Source organism: Panthera uncia, chromosome B4, assembly GCF_023721935.1.
Source record: "Panthera uncia isolate 11264 chromosome B4, Puncia_PCG_1.0, whole genome shotgun sequence".
In the NCBI taxonomy this organism is placed as follows: Eukaryota; Metazoa; Chordata; class Mammalia; order Carnivora; family Felidae; genus Panthera; species Panthera uncia.
Window position 1 is genome coordinate 91,192,089 of NC_064809.1, and position 24,521 is coordinate 91,216,609.

At 36.9% G+C, this 24,521-nt stretch overlaps 1 protein-coding gene across 3 annotated transcripts in view; it reads left to right on the forward strand.

Moving 5' to 3' along the window:
• NUP107 (nucleoporin 107) overlaps positions 1-22,574 on the forward strand; it is a 43,438-nt gene extending 20,864 nt beyond the window's left edge. For all 3 annotated transcript variants that reach the window (XM_049625938.1, XM_049625937.1, XM_049625939.1), the window contains 16 exons: positions 3,232-3,322; positions 3,481-3,557; positions 5,517-5,576; positions 6,434-6,579; positions 6,703-6,751; positions 10,021-10,090; positions 10,409-10,527; positions 11,290-11,328; positions 11,636-11,786; positions 12,120-12,232; positions 13,539-13,641; positions 14,099-14,259; positions 15,033-15,158; positions 17,672-17,785; positions 21,229-21,396; positions 22,009-22,574. In XM_049625938.1, coding sequence (XP_049481895.1) covers positions 3,232-3,322; positions 3,481-3,557; positions 5,517-5,576; positions 6,434-6,579; positions 6,703-6,751; positions 10,021-10,090; positions 10,409-10,527; positions 11,290-11,328; positions 11,636-11,786; positions 12,120-12,232; positions 13,539-13,641; positions 14,099-14,259; positions 15,033-15,158; positions 17,672-17,785; positions 21,229-21,396; positions 22,009-22,116 — 1,695 coding nt within the window. In that variant the 3' untranslated portion in view covers positions 22,117-22,574. The remainder of the gene's footprint in view (positions 1-3,231; positions 3,323-3,480; positions 3,558-5,516; positions 5,577-6,433; positions 6,580-6,702; positions 6,752-10,020; positions 10,091-10,408; positions 10,528-11,289; positions 11,329-11,635; positions 11,787-12,119; positions 12,233-13,538; positions 13,642-14,098; positions 14,260-15,032; positions 15,159-17,671; positions 17,786-21,228; positions 21,397-22,008) is intronic.
• Positions 22,575-24,521: the final 1,947 nt, after the last annotated feature.

Below are 24,521 nucleotides of genomic sequence, written 5' to 3' on the forward strand. Positions count from 1 at the left end.
TGCCCCTCTTTTTTTTTTTTTCCAATTAAGAAAAGAAGTGTTTATTACATACTAATTTATTCAGAAAATAGTTAAGTTCCAGCCACTCTGCCAGGTGGTACGGAAAATAACTAGGAATCATAGTGGCAAATAGGGATGTATTTTAAAAAACAGAAAACAAAAATGTGATCACATTACTGAAGGTTTGAAAAACAAAAACCTTCAAGGTCCCACTGCCTTTACAAAACCATAGATAATGGGGTTTTTCTTTCTTCTTATTTTTTACTTCTAGCATTCTTTTTTTTCTTAGAGCTAGAAAGAGCTTCAGTATAGTCCGTGTTTTCCAGTGGTCTCATTTACAAGCAGACAGTAATACAACACTGAAACTTGGAGAAGTTTGGTGACTTTCAGGGTCACAGAATCAGTGAAATAATCAAGGCTGGAATCCAAGGCTGTGATCTCAGTTCAGTGCCTGTTCTATTACAATGTGGTCACTCTGGCTGTACCACTCACTGTCTGTGTGTCCATGAGTAAGCTAATCACCTTTGTGCCGCGATTTTCTCATCCATTGAACAGGCACAGAATTAGCACCTCTCTTTGGGTTCATATGAGAAATGAGATAATTCCTGTGAAGTATCTAGCACATTGTCTGGCTTACAGTAAATACTCAATAAATGAGAACTTTCATTATTAACATTTTCATCTTACATATGATGAAAATTCTTTTTCTTTTTTCCTTTTTACCTTTTGACCCCCTTCATCCATTTCTCCCACTCCCAACCTCTGGCGACCACCAATCTGTTCTCTGTATTTATGATCATGTTTTGTTGTTTATTTTTTTAATTGCACGTATAATAAGAGCAGTCCTATGGTATTTGTCTTAGTCTGACTTCACTTAGCATAATGTCCTCTAGGTCCATCCATGTTGTTGCAAATGGCAAGATTTCATTCTTCTTTGAATGATATTCCATTGTGTATGTGTATTGGTATATGTATATATACCACATCTTTTTATCCATTCATCTGTCAGTGAACACTTAAGTTGTTTCTATGTTTTGGCTACAGTATATAATGCTGCAGTGAACATGAAGGTGTATATATCTCTTCAAGTTAGTGTTTCTATTTTCTTTGGATAAATACTAGAAGTGGAATTGCTGGGTTGTAGGGTAGCTGTATTTTTAACTTTTTGAGGAACCTCCTCATTGGTTTTGGTGTTGTTGTTTTTTTTTTTTTTTTTTTTTTTTTTTTTGAGAGAGAGAGGGAGCAGGTGAGCTAGGGGCAAAGAGAAAAGTGGGGCTTATCCCAAGCAGCGCTTATGTTACACCTAATGCGGGGCTCGTGCTCACTTGAAGCAGGACTCTAGCTCACCTGATACGGGACTTGAACTCATGAACCATGAGATCATGACCAGAGCTGAAGTCAGATGCTTAATGACTGAGTCACCCAGGTTGCCCTCCTTATTATTTTCCTCAGTGGCTGCATCAGTTTACGTTCCCACCAACAGTGCGCAAGGGTTCCCTTTTCTTCACATCCTCACCAACACTTGTTATTTACTATCTTCGGACAAGACCTGTCTTTTATACCTCTTTTGAACATAATTGTAATCATAGTATACATTAAGGTTTTTTAATAACTTTATTTAGATACAATTCACCTACCGTACAATACATCCATTTAAAATATACAATTCAGGTGCACCTGGGTGGGTCAGTCAATTAAGCATTCAACTCCGGGTCAAGTCATGATCTCGCGGCTTGTGGGTTTGAGCCTCGCGTCAGGCTCTGTGCTAACAGCTCAGAGCCTGGAGCCTGCTTCAGATTCTGTGTCTCCCTCTCTCTCTCTGCCACTCCCCTGCTCACCCTCTGGCTGTTTCTTTGTCAAAAATAAAATAAACAGAAAAAATTATTTTTAAATCTATAATTCAGTAGTTGGGTATATTGCATTATTCATTTTTTTTCACTGTGGTAAAATATAGATAACACCATTTGTCGTTTTAACCATTTTTAGTGTACATTTCAGTGCCATTAATTGCATTTCCAGTTTTGTGAAACCATTACCACTATCTATTCCCAAAACCTTTTCATCACACCAGACAGAAACTCTGTAACATTGTGTAATAACTCCCCGTTTCTCCCTTCCCTCAGCCCTTGATAACCTCTGATCTACTTTCTGTCTCTCTGAATTTGCCTATTCGAGCTATTTCATGCAAGTGGAATCATGCAATATTTGTTCTTTTGTATCTAATTTATTTTACTTAGAAAAATGTTTTCAAGATTCTATATTCAGTTTTTATCCTTCCTTTTTTAGATAGCATATCAAAGCATTTCCCCATGTTAATACATAGCTTTCATTATGTTTAATGGCTATAAATCCAGAATGATGTTTTGGGGTACGATATTCTTTAGTTACATTAGTTGGGTTCTCTAGGTTCAAGTGGTAGAAGCCCAACTCAAGTTACTTACATGGGGAAGAATTGATTGGCTTGTGGAACAGGGAAGTCTGTGGGGTCATAATCTGGTTTTAAGCAGGATCCAGGGATGGTATTGGGATACTGTCTCTTTCCCAGGCTCTTGGCCCTGTCCTCCTTTCTGTGGCTTCATTCTCAAGAAGCCGCTCCTTGTGTCTCTGATGGCCCCCAGCAGCTCCAGACTTGCATCCTCCTGCCAGCTAGCAATTCCAGCAAAAGGACTGTGTCCCTTTGCCAGTATTTCCAGCAAGAGTCCTAGGAATGATTCTTGTTCGATCACATGCCTAATCTTAGCGTTTGGAGGTGGGATCGTAGGATCTTGCCCAAACCATATGAAGTAAATGACGAAGAGATGGTTCCTAAAGAGGTGGTCTCTCTATCTCACTGATGTATCTTGCTGGTTACTCTAAGTTCATCTGATTCATCACAGTGCACACAAATATCAGTGGGCTGAATGAGCACTAGCACCCTGTCATTATAGAGACTGACAATGTTTTTATAATACTTGAAGTCAAGGGTCATCAACCTCTTTAGCCCCATTTGTCTCTAGCAGAATTAAATGCCTGTGAGCCCCATGGGAGCCTCCTCTGCAAGCCCAGAACCAAAGAGCAAAGGGTAGCAAAGTGAAATGCCATGACTAGTTGTTGTCTGCATCTCCCTTTGAAGTATCATGCTTTAAGTTACCTAATCCTGATATGTATTGCTTGTACTTTTCTGTAAGGCACAGTGCTTTTCCAGTATCACACTTGGTTATAGGACTGACTGCTCTTTTTCTGTTTCTAAAGGCACAACGACTCTGTAAACGTTGTGGTCAGGCATGGAGAGCTGCGACACTTGAAGGCTGGAAACTCTATCATGACCCTAATGTTAATGGAGGTATTTTAGTAGATTTTATTCTGAGAATTTAATCTCTGGGTATGTATTTAGCTCTAAATGCCAATCTTTGTGAAGCACAGCTTTTGTTTTTAGAAATTGTTGAAATAAGGAGTTCTATATTTTATACTATAAATTTTATTTCTTTTACTGTTTTATAGGAACAGAATTAGAACCTGTGGAAGGGAATCCATATAGAGTGATTTGGAAAATAAGTTGTTGGAGAATGGCAGAAGACGTAAGATATTTACTGATACTCATTTTTACTCTAATTAATTGAAGGCCTGCTGAAGGTGCTTTGAAACATTCAGAGTAGTGTAAGACTAAAGTTTCTGTTTTCAAAAAACTTCTGATCAAATTGAAGAATAAGGATGGTCAGGCTTAACTACTAATCAAACACTGATAAAAGATGAAAATATGAAAGAGGTACCAAGTGAGTTCAGAGAATAAACATTTGGGCTAACCTGGCTTCCCAGGAGAGAGAACTGAATTGCACTTTAAAAAATTACTAGGATTTTGAGTTCTTGGGTGTGAAAAAAAGAGGAAGGAATTCTAGGTAGGATGTATGGGTTGGACAACTCAAGGGAGGTAGGTCTACCAGGTTGGAACAGAAGGCTCACAAAAGAATTACAGTCAGTCCTATTATGACATCATGTGACTTGTGCATTCCTAAAAAATCACTACAGCATGCAAAATCATGCAAAAAATCCACAGGGCTTTTGGGGAAAATGGAGTTGAGAGCACAATACTAAAAAATTCTCAGTGATACATAAAAGGGTAAAAACTCAATAAAGCACTGTTAAACAGGAAATACACAAATGCTACAATAACTACAGCATTTTACCTTGAAAAAGCACTGAAGTTTACTTGTGGAATTGAGGGTCAGAGGGTTGCAGCTTGTGAGTTACTGTGAAGTATAGAAGGAGGTCAGCTAAAATCAATCAAACTGAAAATTGTCACACAATGTGGATGGGTTTAGCTTATAACACATGTAATGAAGAGAGGTAGTAAGTAAATGTTTGAGGTATCTCAGTTTTGTGTAGTATTTCTAGGTGACATCATTCAACCAGGTGTAGTTTTCTGCATTCACCTAGTATTACTTTCGGATGAAATTGTATGTTATGGGAAATTTGCATCATGTTTAAATAGTTCCTTAATAGATCAGTTGCATTGGAACCAATTCACAGTTTCAAAACAAACATTGTAACAGGACTAATGGGAAAGGTGATTGAAAAGGGTAAATTAAGAACAGGCATTGGTGGTCCTCAAGTGTTGCTCTAAAGAATGAGTATATCACAGATAGCAGTGAACCATCAAAACCTCAAGGCACATGACAGCAGTGTTTTCAGATTAGCATGACAGTGAAAAATAGGCTTAAAAATTGAATGGACTAGAGATGTCTGGCTGGCTCAGTCGGTGCAGCATGTGACTCTTCATCTTGGGTCATGGGTTTGAGCCCCCACGTTGAGTGTAGAGATTAACAAAAAAAGTAAAAAATAAATAAATAAATAAAAATGGAATGGACTAAAGGCTGAGAAACTAGTTAGGAGCCTGTTAGAATTATTCAGATCCTAAGTAATAAGGGCCTGTCCTAGAATAATATTGATAATAGAAAGGAAGAGAGCAAGAATGGTCAAGAGGGTGATTGGAAACAAAGGCAGAGGACTCAGAAATACAGTGATAGTCTCTGAGGTCACTGGATAATAAGAAGACTGGAAATGCCATCGATAGAATGTGGTAGTGAAATGGGCTAATTTGCTGAATATAATTAATTCTACTTAGGAATTAGATGCAAACTGGTGCACGACAGGTTCCATCCAGGTGCCTTGCTTGATGTTCTCAGAGAAGGATCAGGTGGTGTTAGGTATTTAGAAACTTCTTAGGGGAAAATGCCTACACCGGTTCTGGCTGAAATAAAATTTGACAGTGATACATAATCAAAGCATCCGCTACAGTTTGATCTGCTTTCATCCTGTATTCGAAATTTAGATGGTTGATTTTTCCTGAAGTTTTCAGCACTGACTGTATCATCGAATTAAAGGGTCCTTCCCCTTTTTTGCCTCACTAGATTTTTCACTAAAGTTTACAACTGTCAAGTGAATAAGTTCAGTTTAGAAGACATTGTAAAATTTCAGATTATGAAAAAAATTGACAAGCTGAGGAAAACTGTAGTTCAAATTTATATTCTGTATTTCAGGAGCTTTTTAATAGGTATGAGAGAGCAATTTATGCAGCTTTAAGTGGGAATCTCAAGCAGGTATGTAGTCTGTTTTAATTCTTTTTTCCCTGTGGAACAAAATCAGATATATAAAATATTCTAATCATATAGAATAAATTTTATAAGCTTTTTTTTTTAAATTTCTATCCAAGTTAGCATGTAGTGCAATAATGATTTCAGGTAAATTTTATAAGTTTAAGTTACTTTGTAAGAAGTAGCAGCGATAGCGATAATCGTGAAATGGGATAGTGACTTGAGCTGCTTAATTTCATGTATCCTGTACACCAAGTGATGTTTTAATACATGGAATCAGATTTTAATTTCTGAGAATTGTAAATTTAGTTACAACACACTTTTTTGCAATACACATTTATTGCTGACTTCTAGTGCCCATAGCTTTATACAGAAGTGTGCCCCTAAGGCATAGGAACTGTTTGGATTGTCTTACGTGTGTGGGCTTCTTGCAGACCCCACCATCCCCTGCACTTTATAGTTATTTGAGGGATGTTATAATAATTAGTTGAAACACCATCTTACATCAACATGGAAAATTGATGCTATTGTGAATTCAATAGGAAAAAGTCTCAGTACTTCAAACTTTTTAGGGGCGCCAGGCTGGCTCAGTCAGCAGAGCATGCGACTCTTGATCTCAGGGTTGTGAGTTTGAGCCCCACGTTGGGTGTGGAACCTACTTTGAAAAAAAAAGTTAATAGTTCGAGCTTTTTAGAAGATGTGGGGGGGGGGTGGTAAAGGATTATTTGGTATGGTATGTTATAATCCACAGTGTTTTATGTTATTCTAATGATTTTATAGTCCATATCAATGGAAGTTAACTGTTTTTCCCTTTTTTTTTTCGTTGACTGTGTGTATGTTTCTGGTTTGGAATGGGGGAAAAGCTGCTTCCTGTCTGTGACACCTGGGAAGACACAGTGTGGGCCTACTTTCGGGTGATGGTGGACAGTTTGGTAGAACAGGAAATCCGGACATCAGTACTGACTCTGGATGAAACTGAAGAACTCCCCAGGGAATATTTGGAAGTAAAGTGAGTTTATTGGTTTGGTTTTTGTCCTGGTAATTTGTAATACGCTCTGTAAAGGTTTATTTTGTAGCCCTTGTTCATATTATTAATACTGTTTTATCCCTTTCTTGTACTTTCTTTTTAAAGTTGGACCTTAGAAAAGGTATTTGAAGAACTTCAAGCTACTGATAAAAAGGTAAATATTGGTAGGAACATTTTAGGATAATTGGAATAGGAAACACTGAATGTTATGTTGGTGTGCACTGTAGCTGAAAGGCAAAAAAATGTATGAAACTGTTCTATTCTCTTCTTTTCTTTACCTCTTACCCAAATGAGAGACATTCTTGAAAAGGAAGAGACTTAGCTGCATACTTAAATAATGTTTCATTTCTGTCTCTTTGGTTTAGGATTGGTTTTATCTAAAAATAAGAGTACGGAGGGGCTCCTGGGTGGCTCAGTTAGTTAAGCATCCAACTGCGGCTCAGGTCATGATCTGGCGGTTTGTGAGTTCGAGCCCCCTGTTGGGCTCTATGCTGACAGCTCAGAGCCTGGAGCCTGCTTCACATTCTGTGTCTCCCTGTCTATCTCTACTCCTCCCCCGCTCACACTCTATCTTTCTGTCTCAAAAATAAAAATAAGCATTAAAAATAAGGGTATGCATGTAAGCTGATTTATCCCTTTCTTTTTGAAAAGTAAAACTATTAATGGGAAATTAACAAGACTTTTCCTAGATCTTAAAATAATCTAATATTTTTAAGTATTATTCGCCTAACAAATTGTAAATAACTGAAGTATGTAACAAAATAATCCAAAAATATAAATAAGACCTATATAATGACTTCTTCCCAACCCCTTTATGGTTATTCTCATTCCCCAGAGATGATAAATATATAGCTCTGTATTCTTCCGTATCCTTCTCCATACCATTACAAATATGTGTAAATAATGTATACAGCTCAAGATAGGATTTTGATTTTTGTTGTTGTTTGCATCATACTACATACATTACAACTTGGTCGGGGAGAGTTGTTTTGTCTTGTTTTTTCATTTAATGATACTTTATCCAAGGTAGTGGATATAGATTTAATGTAACCTAACTTACTCTTTTTAAGCATTCCTCTTTTGATGGTATTTAGGTTGTTTCTTAGCACTGCAGTGAACATTCTTTCATTCTAAAGTTGCTGTTAAGCTTATATACATATATGCTTATCTACCAAGCCTGTTATAGGATAAGTGTCCTGAAAGCAGGGTTGCTGAGTTAAAGGGTAGATGTATAATTACCTGATTGTAGCACTTCATTCACATTCCTGTAAATAATTTATTAGTGTGGTCATTTCCCTGAATTCTCACCAGTCTCAAATGTCACACTTCTAATTTTTTTTGCTAATCCAACAGGTTAGGTGGGAAATAGGAGCTCACTATTCTACTCATTTCCCTTCCTGTTCGTAAGGCTGAGCAAGTTTTCCTATGTTTATTGACCATTTGTGAATTTCCTGTTCAAATCTTTTACCTGTTGTTCTGTTGAGTTTTATTTTTTCCGTATTACTTTACTTTGTATAGTAAAGAAATTAGTGTTTCTTCTGTCAAGTATTCATTACCAGTCTGTTATTTTGGAGATTCCAGCTAATGAAAAATAAAGGAATAAACATAAATATTAGAAAGGGGGAATGTTTACATATGATAAAAGTATAAATCTAGAAACTCAAGATTCAATAAGTTATTAGGATTAATAAAAGAATTAATAAGAATAAGAGAATGTTGGGGGCTCCTGGGTGGCTCAGTTTGTTGGGCATCCGACTTCAGCTCAGGTCATGATCTCACGGTTCGTGAGTTCGAGCCCCTCATCTGGCTCTGTGCTGACCACTCAGAGCCTGGAGCCTGCTTCAGATTCTGTGTCTCCCTCTCTCTCTGCCCCTCCCCTGCTCAAACTCTGTTTCTCTCTTTCAAAAATAAATAAACATTAAAAAATTTTTTTAATTAAAAAAAAAAAAGAATAAGAGAATTTTTTAAGTATAAGTTCCAGACAAAGTTATCCCCCCAAAAATCATAGCCTGTCTGTACTTTCTACAACTAATTAGAAAAGTCCCATTTAAATTATTGACCGAAACTATAAGACACATAGGAATAAAATTAACTGGGGGTGTGAGGACCTTGGTAAAGAAACTATAGAATCTTATGGGAAGACTTGAATAGATATACCATGTTCCTGGATGAGAAGATTTGATGTAAATATTAGCTATTCAGAAATTAACACAGAAACTTAATACTTTCGGAAATTTTTCTGAACAGAAAAATTTACAAGTAAAATAAGTGAGAATGGCAAAAAAAAAAACTGGAAAAAAACAGTATTATGCAGTACTTGTCTTATTCGATAATAAAGCAGCATAAAGATACAACAAAATAATATGCAGTTGGTATGGAATGAATAGATCAGTGAAGCACAGAAGTCCATATGAGATCCAAGTATGTATTAGAACTTAATGACAGGGGTGATCTTTTCATTTCAAAGGAAGAGAAATGGTTTATATACATACATGGTATGGGTATAATTGACTTTCCATCTGGATGAAAACAAAGCTAAATCACTACCTCATGCCATGTTTTAAAATCAATTCAGATGGAGCAAAGATTTGAATGTAAAAAAGAACAAATGTGGGGCACCTGGGTGGCTCAGTCAGTTGAGTGTCAGACTTTGGCTCAGGTCATGATCTCACAGTTCATGAGTTCAAGCCCCACGTCAGGCTCTGTGCTGACAGCTCAGAGCCTGGAGCCTGCTTCGGATTCTGTGTCTCCCTCTCTCTGCCCCTCTGCCACTCGTGCTCCGTCTCTGTCTTAAAAATAAACATTAAAAAACAATAATAATAAATGCTGAAAGAAAATTCAGATAATGAAATAAAAATTAAAACATATTCAACAAAAAAGAAATAAACTCTTTGCTTCTAAACACTCTAACAGGTTACTTGGTTTTTCTACTCTATCTAATCACTATTTTGGTGATTTCTGTTACGCTTGGTGCCATGTGCAGAAGAGAATACCCAAGGAATGCCTGCAGGAACTGCCGCTCACGTTCGAAGGACTCGTAGGGTTTGTTTTGCTTAGGTTCCATGTGCCCTCCCTTTCTGGCTCACTGTGGAGTGCCAAGAAAAACAGTAGTAAAATATAAAAAGTAAAACTTTAATAATATTCATAGAGATTAAACCGTTTTGTCATAGTTCCCTGCTTTCTTCTTCTTTTTTTTTTTTTTTTTTTTTTTTGATGTTAATTTTTGAGAGAGAGAGGGAGCACGAGCGAGCTAGGGAAGGGCAGAAAATATCCTTCTCATATTTTGTTTTGATCTCCTGAGACCCTTCATTAAAACTTTTTCTTTGTATATATTGTTTCAAAAGTTGACATTTTAGTTTGCCAGTGAACAATACTATAGAATGACCACTGGAAGATTTATGGAAAATGTAAACATTTTTTCAGAGAGTTCTGGAAGAGAATCAAGAACATTACCATATAGTTCAAAAATTCCTTATCCTGGGAGACATTGATGGTAAGGTACTATACTTTTCATTTTAGTTGGTATGAATTCTTTTTTTCTTATGGCAATTTTGTAAAAAGTCAACAAAACAATGTATGACTCACCACATCTTTTAATCTTTATATTGAATGCAAGTATTGTTAAAAAATGGAGTTTGAAAAAAAAAATGGAGTTTGAATTTAATCCAGGATCTGTTTTATATGTCGCATATTAACAATGAGGTAGTGATTTAATAGCACTATAGGAATGCAGTAAAATGTCTTTGATAATGTTTATTTCTCCTTTTGATTTTTATCCCTATTGTTGAATCTTTGCTTTGATGGCTTGTAGGTTTGATGGGTGAATTTAACAAATGGCTTTCCAAAAGCAGAAACAATCTACCTGGACACCTCCTCCGCTTCATGACTCACCTCATTTTGTTTTTTCGCACACTGGGACTACAGACCAAAGTAAATAAAAAAGAACAATTTATTCTTCTTTGCAAGGCTGATGCTATATGCCTCTCATCAGGAAAACACACTTATTTTTTTGTTGTTGTTTTCTAGAAATGGTGGTATGGGTGCAAAAGTGTTCTGTATAGTCTCTTATGGTCACTTGGTGATAACCCGCTGCGGGTAACCATTTAGGGCTCTAGTCTGTGAATGTAGAATGCTGGTGGTTATGTGGTTTTTGATAAATTCAAGAACTTTGTCCCCATCAGCACCCAACTCTAAATCAGTCAACTAAGCTAACTGAACCAGACTCATTTTTGTGTGAGATTTAAAATTTCTGTTTTCTTTTTCTTTTTGTTACTTTTTTCCTAAATGATGATAACATTTTGGTCAGAGTACATGTAGAAGGCAGATGGTACAACAGTTGAAAGCTTGGGCTTTGGAGTAAGAATCCTGGGTTCACATCCTCACTCGGCAGCTTCTAGCTGTGTAATTCTGGGTAAATAAAACCTCCCTCGTTCCTTAGTTTAGAAATTCTTAATTCCCTCCTTGGTAAATTGTGAACAATAATAGTAACCGCCTACAAAAAGCTATGGTAAGGTTAAATCAGGCAATACATGAACTTTGCTAAGCGCTTAGCCTAGCGTATAGTGATTGCTCAGTGGTAAATATTAAAGTCATTAAATCATTTGATAGAATTTTTATTAGATATATTGCTGGTACACATAAACATAAACAGTTGTGTTTATAATTGGGTTGTATACTTTTTTTTCTATCAAGGAAGAAGTCTCCATTGAAGTTTTAAAGGCATACATCCAGGTAAACTTTGAGAATCCACAATTTGATTTTTTTTCCCCACCATTTTGATGAAAACAAAAATCAGAACAGTAGTATGTTAATGCTCAGTGGCAGGAGAGCCATCAGAATCCATAAGAGATCTTTTAATTATTTTAAGTACATTTTATTTGGAATTTTAAATTATCCTGTTTAGCAGCACAAATCCATGTCTATATGAATCTCTCATAAATATGTTTGAAATTTTGAAGTGAACTTTTTAAAAAGCACTGTTGATTCCAGAACCTGTTTTATTATTAACATCCTTTGATTTTTTTTTTCTGTTTTTTAGCTTTTAATAAATGAGAAACATACAAATCTGATTGCATTTTATACTTGTCACTTGCCACAAGACCTAGCTATTGCCCAGTATGCGTTATTTTTGGAAGGTGTTACAGAATTTGAGCAGCGTCACCATTGCCTGGAGCTGGCTAAGGAAGCAGGTAAAAATGGTTGAGAACTTTATCTGTTGGGCTTTGTAGGCAAGTTACCATTTTGGCATCAGTAACATTTATCTTTCCAGGTTTAAATTTTATTTCTTTTGAGAGAAAAAAAAATAAAAATTTTCACGGAATTCTGTTTTAGGAATAAAATGACTTACAACTCGTGTGTAAAATATCCTCATTTTGGCGTTTTCTTTTGTAACGTCTTTCATATTTTATGTGTTACATTTTTAAGGAAATTTTATCCCAGTTTACCAAATCATTGTGACCATTTAGAGAATATTAGTGTGAATGATTAGTTCTTATTTTTGTCTCTTAAAAAAAATTCCTTAGATTTGGATATTGCGGCTATAACAAAGACCGTAGTTGAGAATACCCGAAAGAAAGATAATGGTGAATTCAGTCATCATGACGTGGCCCCAGCCCTAGATACTGGCACTACAGAGGTAATATGACTGGCAAGGGAGGTGTGTGTGTAACTCTGAATAATCCCTCATGTTGCTTTTTGGTCAACTTCCAACTTAGAATATTCTGGCGTCTTTTCTTTTTTTAAGAATTTTTCTTTGTCAGCCAAAACCTTTTAAATTATAAAAGCTGGCAGCAAAATGAAGGTCTTATGTAAGGGATTAAAATTATTTACAGTAGTATTGTGTTAAAGGAAGCTTCTTTATTATTATTTTCTAATGTTTATTTTTTGAGAGACAGAGACAGAGTGCAAGTGGGGGAGGGAAGAGAGAGGGGGAGACACAGAATCCGAAGCAGGCTCCAGGCTCTGAGCTGTCAGGACAGAACCTGACGCGGGGCTTGAACGCATGAACGGTGAGATCATGACCTGTGACCTTAGCCAAAGTGGGATAAGCCGACTGAGCCACCCAGGTGCCCCGGGAAGCTTCTTGAACAGAAAAAAGTGAGCTTTGGGTTTTTGCTCTTCAGACTATTCTAGATACTTGACCAATCACTAACTCTTCAGTAGTTTACTTATCCTATTTTCAGACAGGACACCTGGGTGTCTCTGTTGGTTAAGCATCTGACTCTTGATTTTGGCTCAGGTCATGATCTCATGGTTTGTGGGATTGAGCCCCAAGTTGGGCTCGGTGCTGCTAATGTAGAGTCTGCTTGGGATTCTCTCTCTCTCCCTTTCTTTCTGCCCTTCTCTTGCTCTCTCTTTCTCTCTCTCAAAATAAACATCTTTTTTAAAAGGGTTTGTTTTGTTTTTGTTTAATTTTTTTTTTAATGTTTATTTATTTTTGAGACAGAGAGAGACAGAGCATGAACGGGGGAGGGTCAGAGAGAGAGGGAGACACAGAATCTGAAGCAGGCTCCAGGCTCCGAGCTGTCAGCACAGAGCCCGACGTGGGGCTCGAACCCACGGACCGTGAGATCATGACCTGAGCCGAAGTCGGACGCCCAACCGACCGAGCCACCCAGGCGCCCCTGTTTTGTTTTTTTAAAGAAAGTTTTATCTAGGAAAGAAAAATGTTTTAGAATAACAGTTAAGTAATGACCTGGTTAAGTTGGTGGGACACAGAATATTTAATTCCAGATTCACACTCCAATAAGTTTTTTTGTAATTTAGTAGAGAGCTATTAAATGTGAAAAGAAACTAAGGAAAGGTAGATTCTTTCATAATTCTGTATAACTTGGGGGAAAATCATGTTTACTAGAAGTGCAGATGTAAGTTAATTCTACTAATTTGCAAAATATCTTAGAAAAATACCAAAATTGATGTCTTTTTTCCAATTAAATAAATAGGAGGACCGCTTAAAAATTGACGTAATTGACTGGTTGGTATTTGACCCAGCACAGAGGGCAGAAGCGCTAAAACAAGGCAATGCGATAATGAGAAAATTCTTGGGTATGCTTTATTTTAATACTTTTTAAAGTTTTTGTTTGAATCCATATATTCCTAAATTTAGTTTTAACTGGTTTTCTAATCCTTCCAATGGGCAGGGGAGGACAGATGACAAAACAGCCCTTCTTGTATATCAAATCTGATGTTATGAAACAAAACATATAACAATGGATTTTCGTTGTCTAATCAATTTTTCATATAATCTCAAGGCTTTGAAAAATATAATTGCTTTAAGACACAAAAGTGGGTAAAAGCAACTGCATTTAATGTATCCTTTTGTGGCTGTCACATTGGAATAAGGAAAATCCTGGTCATTAGGTAGAAAGATCCCCCACACCTTTAATAGAAGTACATTGGGACTGGAGATGCTTATAGCTGACTGTAAAAGTTGCAAACCAATGATTTGGCTCCTTTATAAACGATTATACAGAAATTCACACGTGTACCATCTTTTTCACAGCATCAAAAAAGCATGAAGCTGCAAAAGAGGTATTTTTGAAAATTCCTCAGGATTCGATAGCAGAAATCTATAATCAGTGGGAGGAACAAGGAATGGACAGTCCACTTCCTGCTGAAGATGATAATGCTATCAGAGAACATTTATGCATTAGAGCTTATTTGGTGAGATTGTAAAGAAAATCACAAATGTGCCTATCTTCCTGATGACTTTTCTGATTCACTCTCAGACTTTGAACTGTTTTTCAGAAGTGGTGATTGACTTATTATCTTATTTCTCTTGTGACTGTGGTACTGACTGATCCACAGGAACATTGAAATCGTGATCTGGCCTTCATTGGCCTTAAGTATCTAATCAATGCCAACCAACCAAGAACATCTCCTGCGGTAGTGTGTGTGATGTCTGAAACTTAGTTTTCTTAAGATTCTTTGAATGCTTGTATCAACTTTAATATTTCTTTTTCTCTTTCTCTTTTTTGGCAAAAACAGAAAAGCGAAATATTCTAGAGTCTTTATAACTAAAATAACAACATACTCATTTAAAATTCATTCAGCAAATAACAATTACATTGGGCTAAGTTCTAGAGCTACATCTGTGGATAGCAGTCTATCCTTGCCCTCTAGAAGCTAATGGGCTAGTCAAGAAGACAGACAAGTAGACATATGTACATCACAGAATGGTAAAGGTCAAGATACGTGTATGACCAGGTGCTGAGATAGGAGTAGGTGCCAGAAAACACAATATATGCGTACCTTGCTGGTGTTTACCACTTGACAAAATATTTATTCACAATGATTTTTTTGTGTGCAAAAAATAAATATTGAACAGTTCTGTTTCTTGATGCCGCAAAATTACTTCTAAGAACCAGATTTTAAGTACTGTGTTGAACATATGGAAAACCTGTGGTTTTTTTGTATTTTTCTATTTTACATCTTAGGAAGCCCATGAAACCTTTAATGAGTGGTTTAAGCATATGAATTCAGCTCCACAAAAACCTACATTGATACATCAAGCAACTTTTACGGAGAAAGTGGCTCATGAACACAAAGAAAAGAAATATGAAGTAAGTTGAATATAGATAAGATGTGTCTATTGCATCTTAAAAATACAGGTCATATGTTTCACATTTTTTAAAAAAATTTAATTCCAGTATAGTTGACATACAGTGTTATGTTAGTTTCAGGTGTACAATATAGAAATTTAGCACTTTCATATATCCCCCTGTGCTCATCACAAGTGCGCTCCTTAATCCTCATCACCTACTTCCCCCATTCCCCCCACCCCATTCCCCTCTGGTAACCATCAGTATGTTCTCTGTAAGAGGTTAAGAGTGTGTCTCTTGGCTTGTCCCTCTTTTTTTTTCTTTGCTTGTTTTGTTTCTTAAATCCCACATATAAGTGAAATCATATGGTATTTGTCTTTCTCTGACTTATTTCACTTAGTGTTACACTCTAGCTCCATCCCTGTTGTTGCAAATGGCAAGATTTCATTCTTTTTTATGGTTGAGTAATTTTCCATCATACACACACACACACACACACACACACACACACACACATTCACATCACATCTTTATTCATCTATCAATGGACATTTGTGCTGCTTCCATAATTTGGCTATTGTAAATAATGCTACTGTAAACATAGGGATACTGCATGTATCCCTTTGAATTAGTGTTTTTTTATTTTTTGGGTAAATATCCAGTGGTGTGATTTTTGAGGAACCTTCATACCATTTTCCACAGTGGCTGCCCCAGTTTGCTTACCCACCAGCAGTGCACAAGGGTTCCTTTTTCTCTACATCCTCGCCAACACTTGTTGTTTCTAGTGTTTTTGATTTTAGCCATTCTCACAGGTGTGAGGTGATATCTCATTGGAGTTAAGTTTTGATTTGTATTTCCCTGATAAGGAGTGATGTTGACCATCTTTTCATGTGTCTGTTGGCCATCAGGATGTCTTCTTTGGAGAAATGTCTGTTCATTTCTTCTGCCCATTTTTTAATTGGATTATTTATTTCGAGGATGTTATTTGTATAAGTTCTTTAATATATTTTGGATACTAGCCCTTTATCAGATATGTCATTTGCAAATATCTTCTCCCATTCAGTGGGTTGCCTTTTAATTTTGTTGATTGTTTCCTTCACTGTGCAGAAGCTTTTTATTTATTTGTTTGTTTGTTTATATTTTTTATTTTTTCTTCTTTTTTCTTTTCTTTTTTTTAATTTAAATTTTTTAAAAATTTACATCCAAATTAGTTAGCATATAGTGCAACAATGATTTCAGTAGATTCCTTAATGCCCTTTACCCATTTAGCCCATCCCCCCTCCCACAACCCCTCCAGTAACCCTCTGTTCTCCATATTTAAGAGTCTCTTATGTTTTGTCCCCCTCCCTGTCTTTATACTATTTTTGCTTCCCTCCCCTTATGTTCATCTGTTTTGTCTCTGATATTTGTCTTTCTCTGACTAATTACACTTAGCATAATACCCTCCAGTTCCATCCATGTAGTTGCAAATGGCAAGATTCCATTCTTTTTGATTGCCGAGTATACACACACACACACACACACACACACACACACACACACCACATCTTCTTTATCCATTAATCCATCGATAGACATTTGGGCTCTTTCCATACTTCGGCTATTGTTGATAGTGCTGCTATAAACATGAGGGTGCATGTGTCCCTTCAAAACAGCACACCTATGTCCCTTGGATAAATGCCTAGTAGTGCAGTTGTTGGGTCGTAGGGTAGTTCTGTTTTTAGTTTTTTGAGGAACCTCCATACTGTTTTCCAGAGTGACTGTACCAGCTTGCATTCCCACAGAAGCTTTTTCTTTTGATGTGGTCCCAATAGTTTATTTTTGCTTGTATATCTAGAAAAATGTTGCTACAGCCAATGTCAGAGATAATACTACTGCCTGTGCTCTCTTCTAGGATTCTTGTGGTGTCAGGTCTCACATTTAGGTCTTTGAATGAATTTATTTTTGTGTGTGGTGCAAGAAAATGGTCCAGTTTCATTCTTTTGCATGCTGTTGTCCAGTTTTCCCAACACCATTCATTGAAGAGACTTTTTCCCATTAGATACTCTCTCCTGCTTTGTTGAAGATTAATTGACCATATAACTGTGTGTTTATCAGGTTATATATTTAAAGAAGCAGGTTTTTTGGCAGTTATATTCTTGTAATAGGTGATATTTCTGTTAATATTCTTTGAAAAAAAAAAGCCATGTGTTTAGTTACTTTTCTGTAGGTTATTAACCAAACGTGAAAAATGCCTTCAGATGATATTAGTGTTCAGTTTTAGTGTTTTATTTAACTACAGTCTGTTGATACTTATTTTTGTATTTGGCTGATTAAAGTCAACTCTTTTTTTTTTTTTAAGTTTTATTTATTCGAGTAAGCTCTACACCGCACAGAGCTCAAACTCAAGGTCCCAAGATCAAGAGTCGCGTGTTCCTCTGTTAAGTCAACTCTTTAGAGTGATGTTCCATGTAAATATTCCTGTGTGTGCTTTACAAATACATTATTTATTGGTTTTGGTCCGTTATATGTCTGCCCTTATGTTTGTTTTGCAGATGGATTATGTTATTTGGAAAGGGCATTTGGATGCCCTAACTGCTGACGTGAAGGAGAAAATGTACAATGTCTTGTTGTTTGTTGATGGAGGGTGGATGGTGGATGTTAGAGAGGTAAGCTTGTGCCTTGTGTACAGCTAAAAAAAATTCTTTTTTCAAAAGGCTCTTTCTCTGAATAGGAGCATCTACAGATCTTATATAACTGTTGTACTTATAACAGAACATCTCATAATTGAAACCTAAACTGAAAATACTAGCTAAGGAATAGAAATCTTGACTCTTGGATAAAGTATTTCTTCAGATTTAATATGTTCATTCAGGATACTAAAATCTAATTTTTTTAAATTCTGGACCTGAAAATTTAATTATATGTCATATTCAACTCAATTTAAGGATATGAAGGTAGGTCTAATAACCGTGGCTCTCACCTCTGAGCTATTCATGTAAATGACTTGGGGAGCTTTTCAAAAATGGGGTGCAGCCTCAGAGATTCTGGTTTGATTGGCCAGAGGTAGGTCAGGGGAGGGTGGTTGTTTTCTGTTTGTTTTTTTTAATCTGGCATGAGAGCTTAGATGTGTATCCTGGGTTGAGAACCAGTTACAAAAGTACTAAATGTCGTAACAAAGCACAGGTTAAGTATTTTGTGAGTTCAGAAAAAGAAAAGGTTGCTTCTCACTGGAAGAGGTCTAGATAGTATGCTTGAAATGTATAGCATTTGACTGATTCCTGAATGAATGGGGTAGAATCTGGATGAGTTGAGATAGGAGAAAGGAGGCATACTGCAGGTAACTATTCACGTGAGTGGAAGACGCTGAGGCCTGATCCTAGAGCGTAAAAGAAACCAGGAGTGACCAGCTTTGTCTCTATAGACCTCATGATCTGTCTAAGGGGAAGTGGAAATGCTGGATTTTTGGATGTATGGTGTAGTATTTTGAACAGAAAACCATAGAAGCATTCTCAGTATCTTTCCTTCTGCTATTCTCCATATCTTGATATATTCCCTTTTTTTTTTTTAGGTACTATATTTTTCTAGCTCCTCTAGCTCCCCTTTTCTGACCAGAAGCAAAAAATGATAGGTTATAAGGCTAGATTAGAGCCCCTATTTACTACTATTCCTGATACTGTAGTTATCTTAAAATTCTCCCTGAAGTTCATAATAGAACTCTGCTGATTTCTTACATGGTTTTGAACCTTCAGTAGGTTGCTTGGGCTAAATTTTTCTCTTCAGATTCATGCTGGTATTCATGAAGATAAAATTTTAATGTTGCAAAATGCTACTTAAGTATTTAAATTTTGAAAAGACTTGAGTATTTATACATAAATCTTTGTTCTAAATTATTAATTTTAGTAGGTTAGATGATGAAAGTTACAAAATGGACGGTCTGGAGTATTGTAAAATAGAATTAACAAGAGTCACTGGTTCTGAGTGACTGGGTTGCTCGCATCTTTGCCCCTGCAGCCTTAGGGACAGACGGCACGGGAGCACAGATAGCAGTCACTCAGAAGGAAGCAGGCTTCTCTCATTCTTAGCAGGCTCCAGCTGCTCATTTGACTTATGAGTAAGACCTTGATTTTAAATCCCCCTCTGAAAGTAGGGAGTGTCTATTTGAGGAAAGAAATGAAAGTGCTTTCCCTTTTAAAGCTAAGAAAGCATGAGGTATGCATTTTAATATTTACCATTCTATATTTCTATCTCAAAACAAGACTAAAAGATTGATAGTAATGTTTCCTGTGTGTGGAAACCTGACCTAGGTCAGCATCAGTCAGTACAATTATTCATTGGTAGAATTACCACATTACATTTTATTGCTTCCTGCCACCACGTACATCTACCTTTGAAAAATGCTTTAGCAACTTAATACTCTAGTCTGTCACATGAAGATACTTTCACTGATTCATATAAGTGGTCCTAAAGGAAGAAAAAGCCAAATTCTAAGAAGATTCTGCCTTTAAAAAAATTAGGTTTTTTAAAAAATTTTTTTTTAATTTTTAAAAATTAGGTATTTTATTAGGCTCTTCTAAAGATCAGTTATTTAGCTTGCTTTTTCTTTTTTTTTTTTTTTTAAGTTTATTTTGAGAGAGAGTGAGAGCCAGGAAGGGGCAGAGAGAGAGAGGGAGAGAGAGAAACCCAAGCAGGCTCCGTGCTATCAGTGCAGAGGCCAGTGTGGGGCTCGATCTCCTGAGCTGAGACCCAGAGTTCGGACGCTTAACTGACTGAACCACCTAGGAGCCCCTAGTTTGTCTTGTTTTCTGTTTTATCTTACACTATGAATTCTGTGGATTTCCTTCCTATATTTAAGATTATTTCATACATTTCAAAGCTGGATACTTTATTATTATTTTAATGATTCTAGTTTTCAAATCTGTTATGACAAAATGCCTTGGATATATTTCTGTACTCTTACTGCCCACATAATTTTTAGAAGATCCACGTATATTTAGAAATGTTAATTGTTTTCTCTAAATTAAGTTTTCCTCATATATCTGTTAGTTCTCTCATTAATGGTATTTTTCAAATTTATAGGTTTTTTTAGTTATATATATGTATATAGATAGATAGATAGATGTTTATTTTTGAGAGAGAGAGAGGAGACAGAGTGTGAGCGGGGAAGGGGCAGAGAGAGGGAGACACTGTATCCAAAGCAGGCTCCAGGCTCTGAGCTGTCAGCACAGAGCCCTACATGGGGCTCGAACTCACGAACCATGAGATCATGACCTGAGTCGAAGTCAGACACTTAACCGACTTGAGACACGCAGGCGCCCCTAGTTTTTATATTTTTGAAAAATTATACAAAGGAATCCTAAATTCACATTGCTTAAAAACAAAGTTTGCAGTGACATTGTCCTTCTGTGTATGCCTCTCCCCACCTTCCCCCACCCCCATCATGACCTTTCTCCCCAGCAGCAATCACCACTGTCAGTTTGGTGTCCTTTCTGGATGTTTTTCCATCTGTACACATACATCCAGGGGAAAGGGGCTTATTTTCTGTTCTGATTTTTGTTCTAGCAATATTTAGTCTCTAACTCTTACTGTTTTAAGCATTTTTTTTTTTAAATGTTTATGAGAGAGTGACAGAGAGTGAGTCGGGGAGGAGCAAGAGAGAGGGAGACACAGAATCTGAAGCAGGCTCCAGGTTCTGAGCTGTCAGCACAGAGCCCGATGCGGGGCTCAAACCCACGAACCTCAAGATCATGACCTGAGCCAAAGTCAGACGTTTAACCAACTAGCCACCCCAGGCGCCCCTAAGCATGTTTTTATTCAAGACATAATTATTAGACATACAAATTCAGAAGCATTTTGTTTTCATTATCAGACCTGGGACTCCTCTAGTATATTTTGTTTCCCTTCATGCTTTTTTACCAAAAAATGGTGTCTCTAGCTATCATGATTAAAATCCTGCCTTGTTTTATTTTGTTTTTAATGGGCGTCACAAGCTTTAGAGAAACCCCATTAGGTCCTACCTGTTACATTTTGGTTTTGATTTACTACTTGATTTTTTTTTGTGACACTACTTAGCTTAAACTTGTTCAGATGACAACTTGATGTCTGTCTATAGGATGCTGAAGAAGACCATGAAAGAACACATCAAATGGTTTTACTGAGAAAGCTTTGTCTGCCCATGTTGTGTTTTCTGCTTCATACCATATTGCATAGTACCGGCCAGTATCAGGAATGCTTGCAGTTAGCAGACATGGTATCCTCTGAGCGCCACAAACTGTATCTGGTAAGTTCTAGAGCATTTGCAGTTTTAAATTTTAGTGATTTGAGAAGCTCTGTAGTAATATTTGATTTTGCGAGATGTGTCTACATTTTTTAGATGTTCTTAGGTTTTCTTTTATATTTTTTTTTTTAATTTTTTTTTTTTTTAACGTTTATTGATTTTGGAGACAGAGAGAGACAGAGCATGAACGGGGGAGGGTCAGAGAGAGGGAGACACAGAATCTGAAACAGGCTCCAGGCTCTGAGCTGTCAGCACAGAGCCCGACGCGGGCTCGAACTCACGGACCGCGAGATCATGACCTGAGCCGAAGTCGGCCGCTTAACCAACTGAGCCATCCAGGCGCCCCTTAGATTTTCTTAAAGTAATGGTCCAGTTCTAATGTTTGTTCTTTTCTCCAAAAATATGTACATATTCGTAAGCAGTTAGAAGTAAATAGATTGGCTCAAAGAAATAGCTTTGAAGTTCTTGGACCACGCTAACATACTGGCCTCCAGCTACGTAAATCGTTTTAAAGAGGAATTTCTTCTTACATTAAGCTAATCTGGTTGATTAGGTGACTCCAAGTTCATAGATTCTTCCTTGTTCTCATTCTCTTTTTCCTTTTCTTAAAATCAGGTATTTTCTAAGGAAGAACTGAGGAAATTGCTACAGAAGTTAAGAGAATCCTCTCTAATGCTCCTAGACGAGGGACTTGATCCATTAGGTTATGAAATTCAGTCATAATCCATCCACTCTTTGTGATCTCGCTAATTTCCATGATAAGTGGACTTTTCTGTAAAATATACATATTTGTAACTACTGGGTTTTTTTCTTTTGCATTGTCCTGGGGAAAATGCTTGAAAATTTAGACATTTGAATTTTGTATTTTTTGGAATATTATGGTGATATATTTGAAATTTTAATGTATTATGTCAATATTTCCCTGTGTTTATTAATAAAATTATGTAAAAATTAAAATTTTCTGTTCTTACAAGTTCCAGGATTGTCTATTATGTAATGAATGAGAAGTTGAATTTCTTATTATCATATTTTTCTTCTGTGATCATAAGTACTCTAATATCTCAAAATTATAAAGAGGATGAAAAGTAGATACGTTTCTAAGCCAGTTATGTAATTGCTCATAAAACGTAATACTTTTTAAATACTACAGGTAACATGAATATAGCAAGACTTTTGTCTAATATTATGCTCTTGTTTATTTTGAAAACATTTCTCTTTTATTAACCTCTCAGCAAACTGGCTACTAAAATAAGTGGGGGGCGCCTGGGTGGCTCAGTCGGTTGAGCGTCCGACTTTAGCTCAGGTCACGATCTCGCGGTCCGTGAGTTCGAGCCCCGCGTCGGGCCCTGGGGTGATGGCTCAGAGCCTGGAGCCTGCTTCCGATTCTGTGTCTCCCTCTCTCTCTGGCCCTCCCCCGTTCATGCTCTGTCTCTCTCTGTCTCAAAAATAAATAAACGTTAAAAAAAATTTTTTTTTAATAAAATAAGTGGGATCTTGCAAAGACTTAATGTAGTATCTGGTACATAGAAAGCACTGAATAAACTAGGAAATACAAAATGAGTGGAATCTAGTCCAGCCCTTCTAGTAGGGGAAATAAAACAAATACATTTTTAAAATACTGTCAAAAAATGCAAGTAATCTGGGGCACCTGCGTGGCTAAGTTGATTAAGTCTCCAACTCTTGGTTTTAGCTCAGGTCATGATCTCATAGTTCGTGGGTTTGAGTCCTGCATCGGGCTCCATGTTGACAGTGTAGAGTCTGCTTGGGATTCTTGCTGTCCTCTCTCTGCCCTTCTCCCCCCACCCCCCACCAAAATAAATAAATAAACTTAAAAAAAAAACGCAAGTAATCTGAGCAGGAAGAAACTACTTCCAGCTAAGACGTCTCTGAGGACGAAGCACTGGAGTTGCCGTTTGAGTAATGCACTGAATTTGCAAAGGCAAAGATATGGCCCAAGAAGGGTGAGGCACTGCATGTTGGGAAATCAGTATGTGCAAGGCCCAGAAATGGTGCTGCCTGTTTATGAATCAGCAAATACGCCAAATTGACGAGAGCGTAGGACTTACAAGGGGGAATAACTAAGATAATGTGACTCTAAAAGAAAACACGGTCCAGATTAGTAACTCCTAAAGCTGGCTGAACATCTGAGTTACCTGAGGAATTTCTTAAATATATATTTATAGATGCCACCTCTACAGATGTCTGGCAAGGGGGCCTGGGATAGTGTCTTAGAACTTGTACTTTTAAGTAGAATATGCCATAGGTGATTCTAATTAGTTTGGGATATTCTGGCTTAAATGATCCTCCCCTTGTACCCAAGGCAGACAGCAGTAGTTGTCCTAACATTGTTCTGTCATCAGCTGGGGAAAGGTGGAGAAGCAGTGGACTCTGCCTCAAGTTTTTACTGATGCTAGTGAAACTGATCCAAAGATGAAACATTTACTTCCCAAAACCTCTTTCATTTTTAGACATTAAAAAAATGAGATGGGGCACCTGGCTGGTTCAGTAGGTTAAGCGTCCGACTCTTGGTTTTGGCTCAGGTCATGATCTTGCAGCATCATGGGTTCAAGCCCTATGTCGGGGTCTGTGCTGACAATGCGGAGCCTGCTTGGGATTCTCTCTCTCCCTCCCTCTCTCCCTCCCCCACTCGTGCTCGGTCTTTCTCAAAATAAATAAATAAAATTTTTAAAAATTAGAGCATTATGAACGGACTTGAAAATCTAAATCTTAAACTATGTATAAGACTTGTATGCTAAAAACTACAAAATACTGATAAAGGAAATGGAAAAAGACCAAAATAAATGGAGAGGCACACCATGTTCATTAAATGGAAGACTCAACATAGTGAAGATGCCATTTCTCCCCAAATTGATAATCAGGTTTAACACAGTTCTTACCAATATTTCAGCAAGAAAATAGATTGTATATTAGTTGCTGTGCTTGAATTATTTTTCTTAGGTGTGATTGTTGTATTGCGGCCAGATAGGAGAGCATCCTTATTCTTATTCTTTTTCTTTTTTAATGTTTATTCTTGAGAGAGAGAGAGAGAGACAGAGCTTGAGCAGGGGAAGGGCAGAGAGAGAGAGGGAGACACAGAATCCGAAGTAGATTCCAGGCTCCAAGCTGTC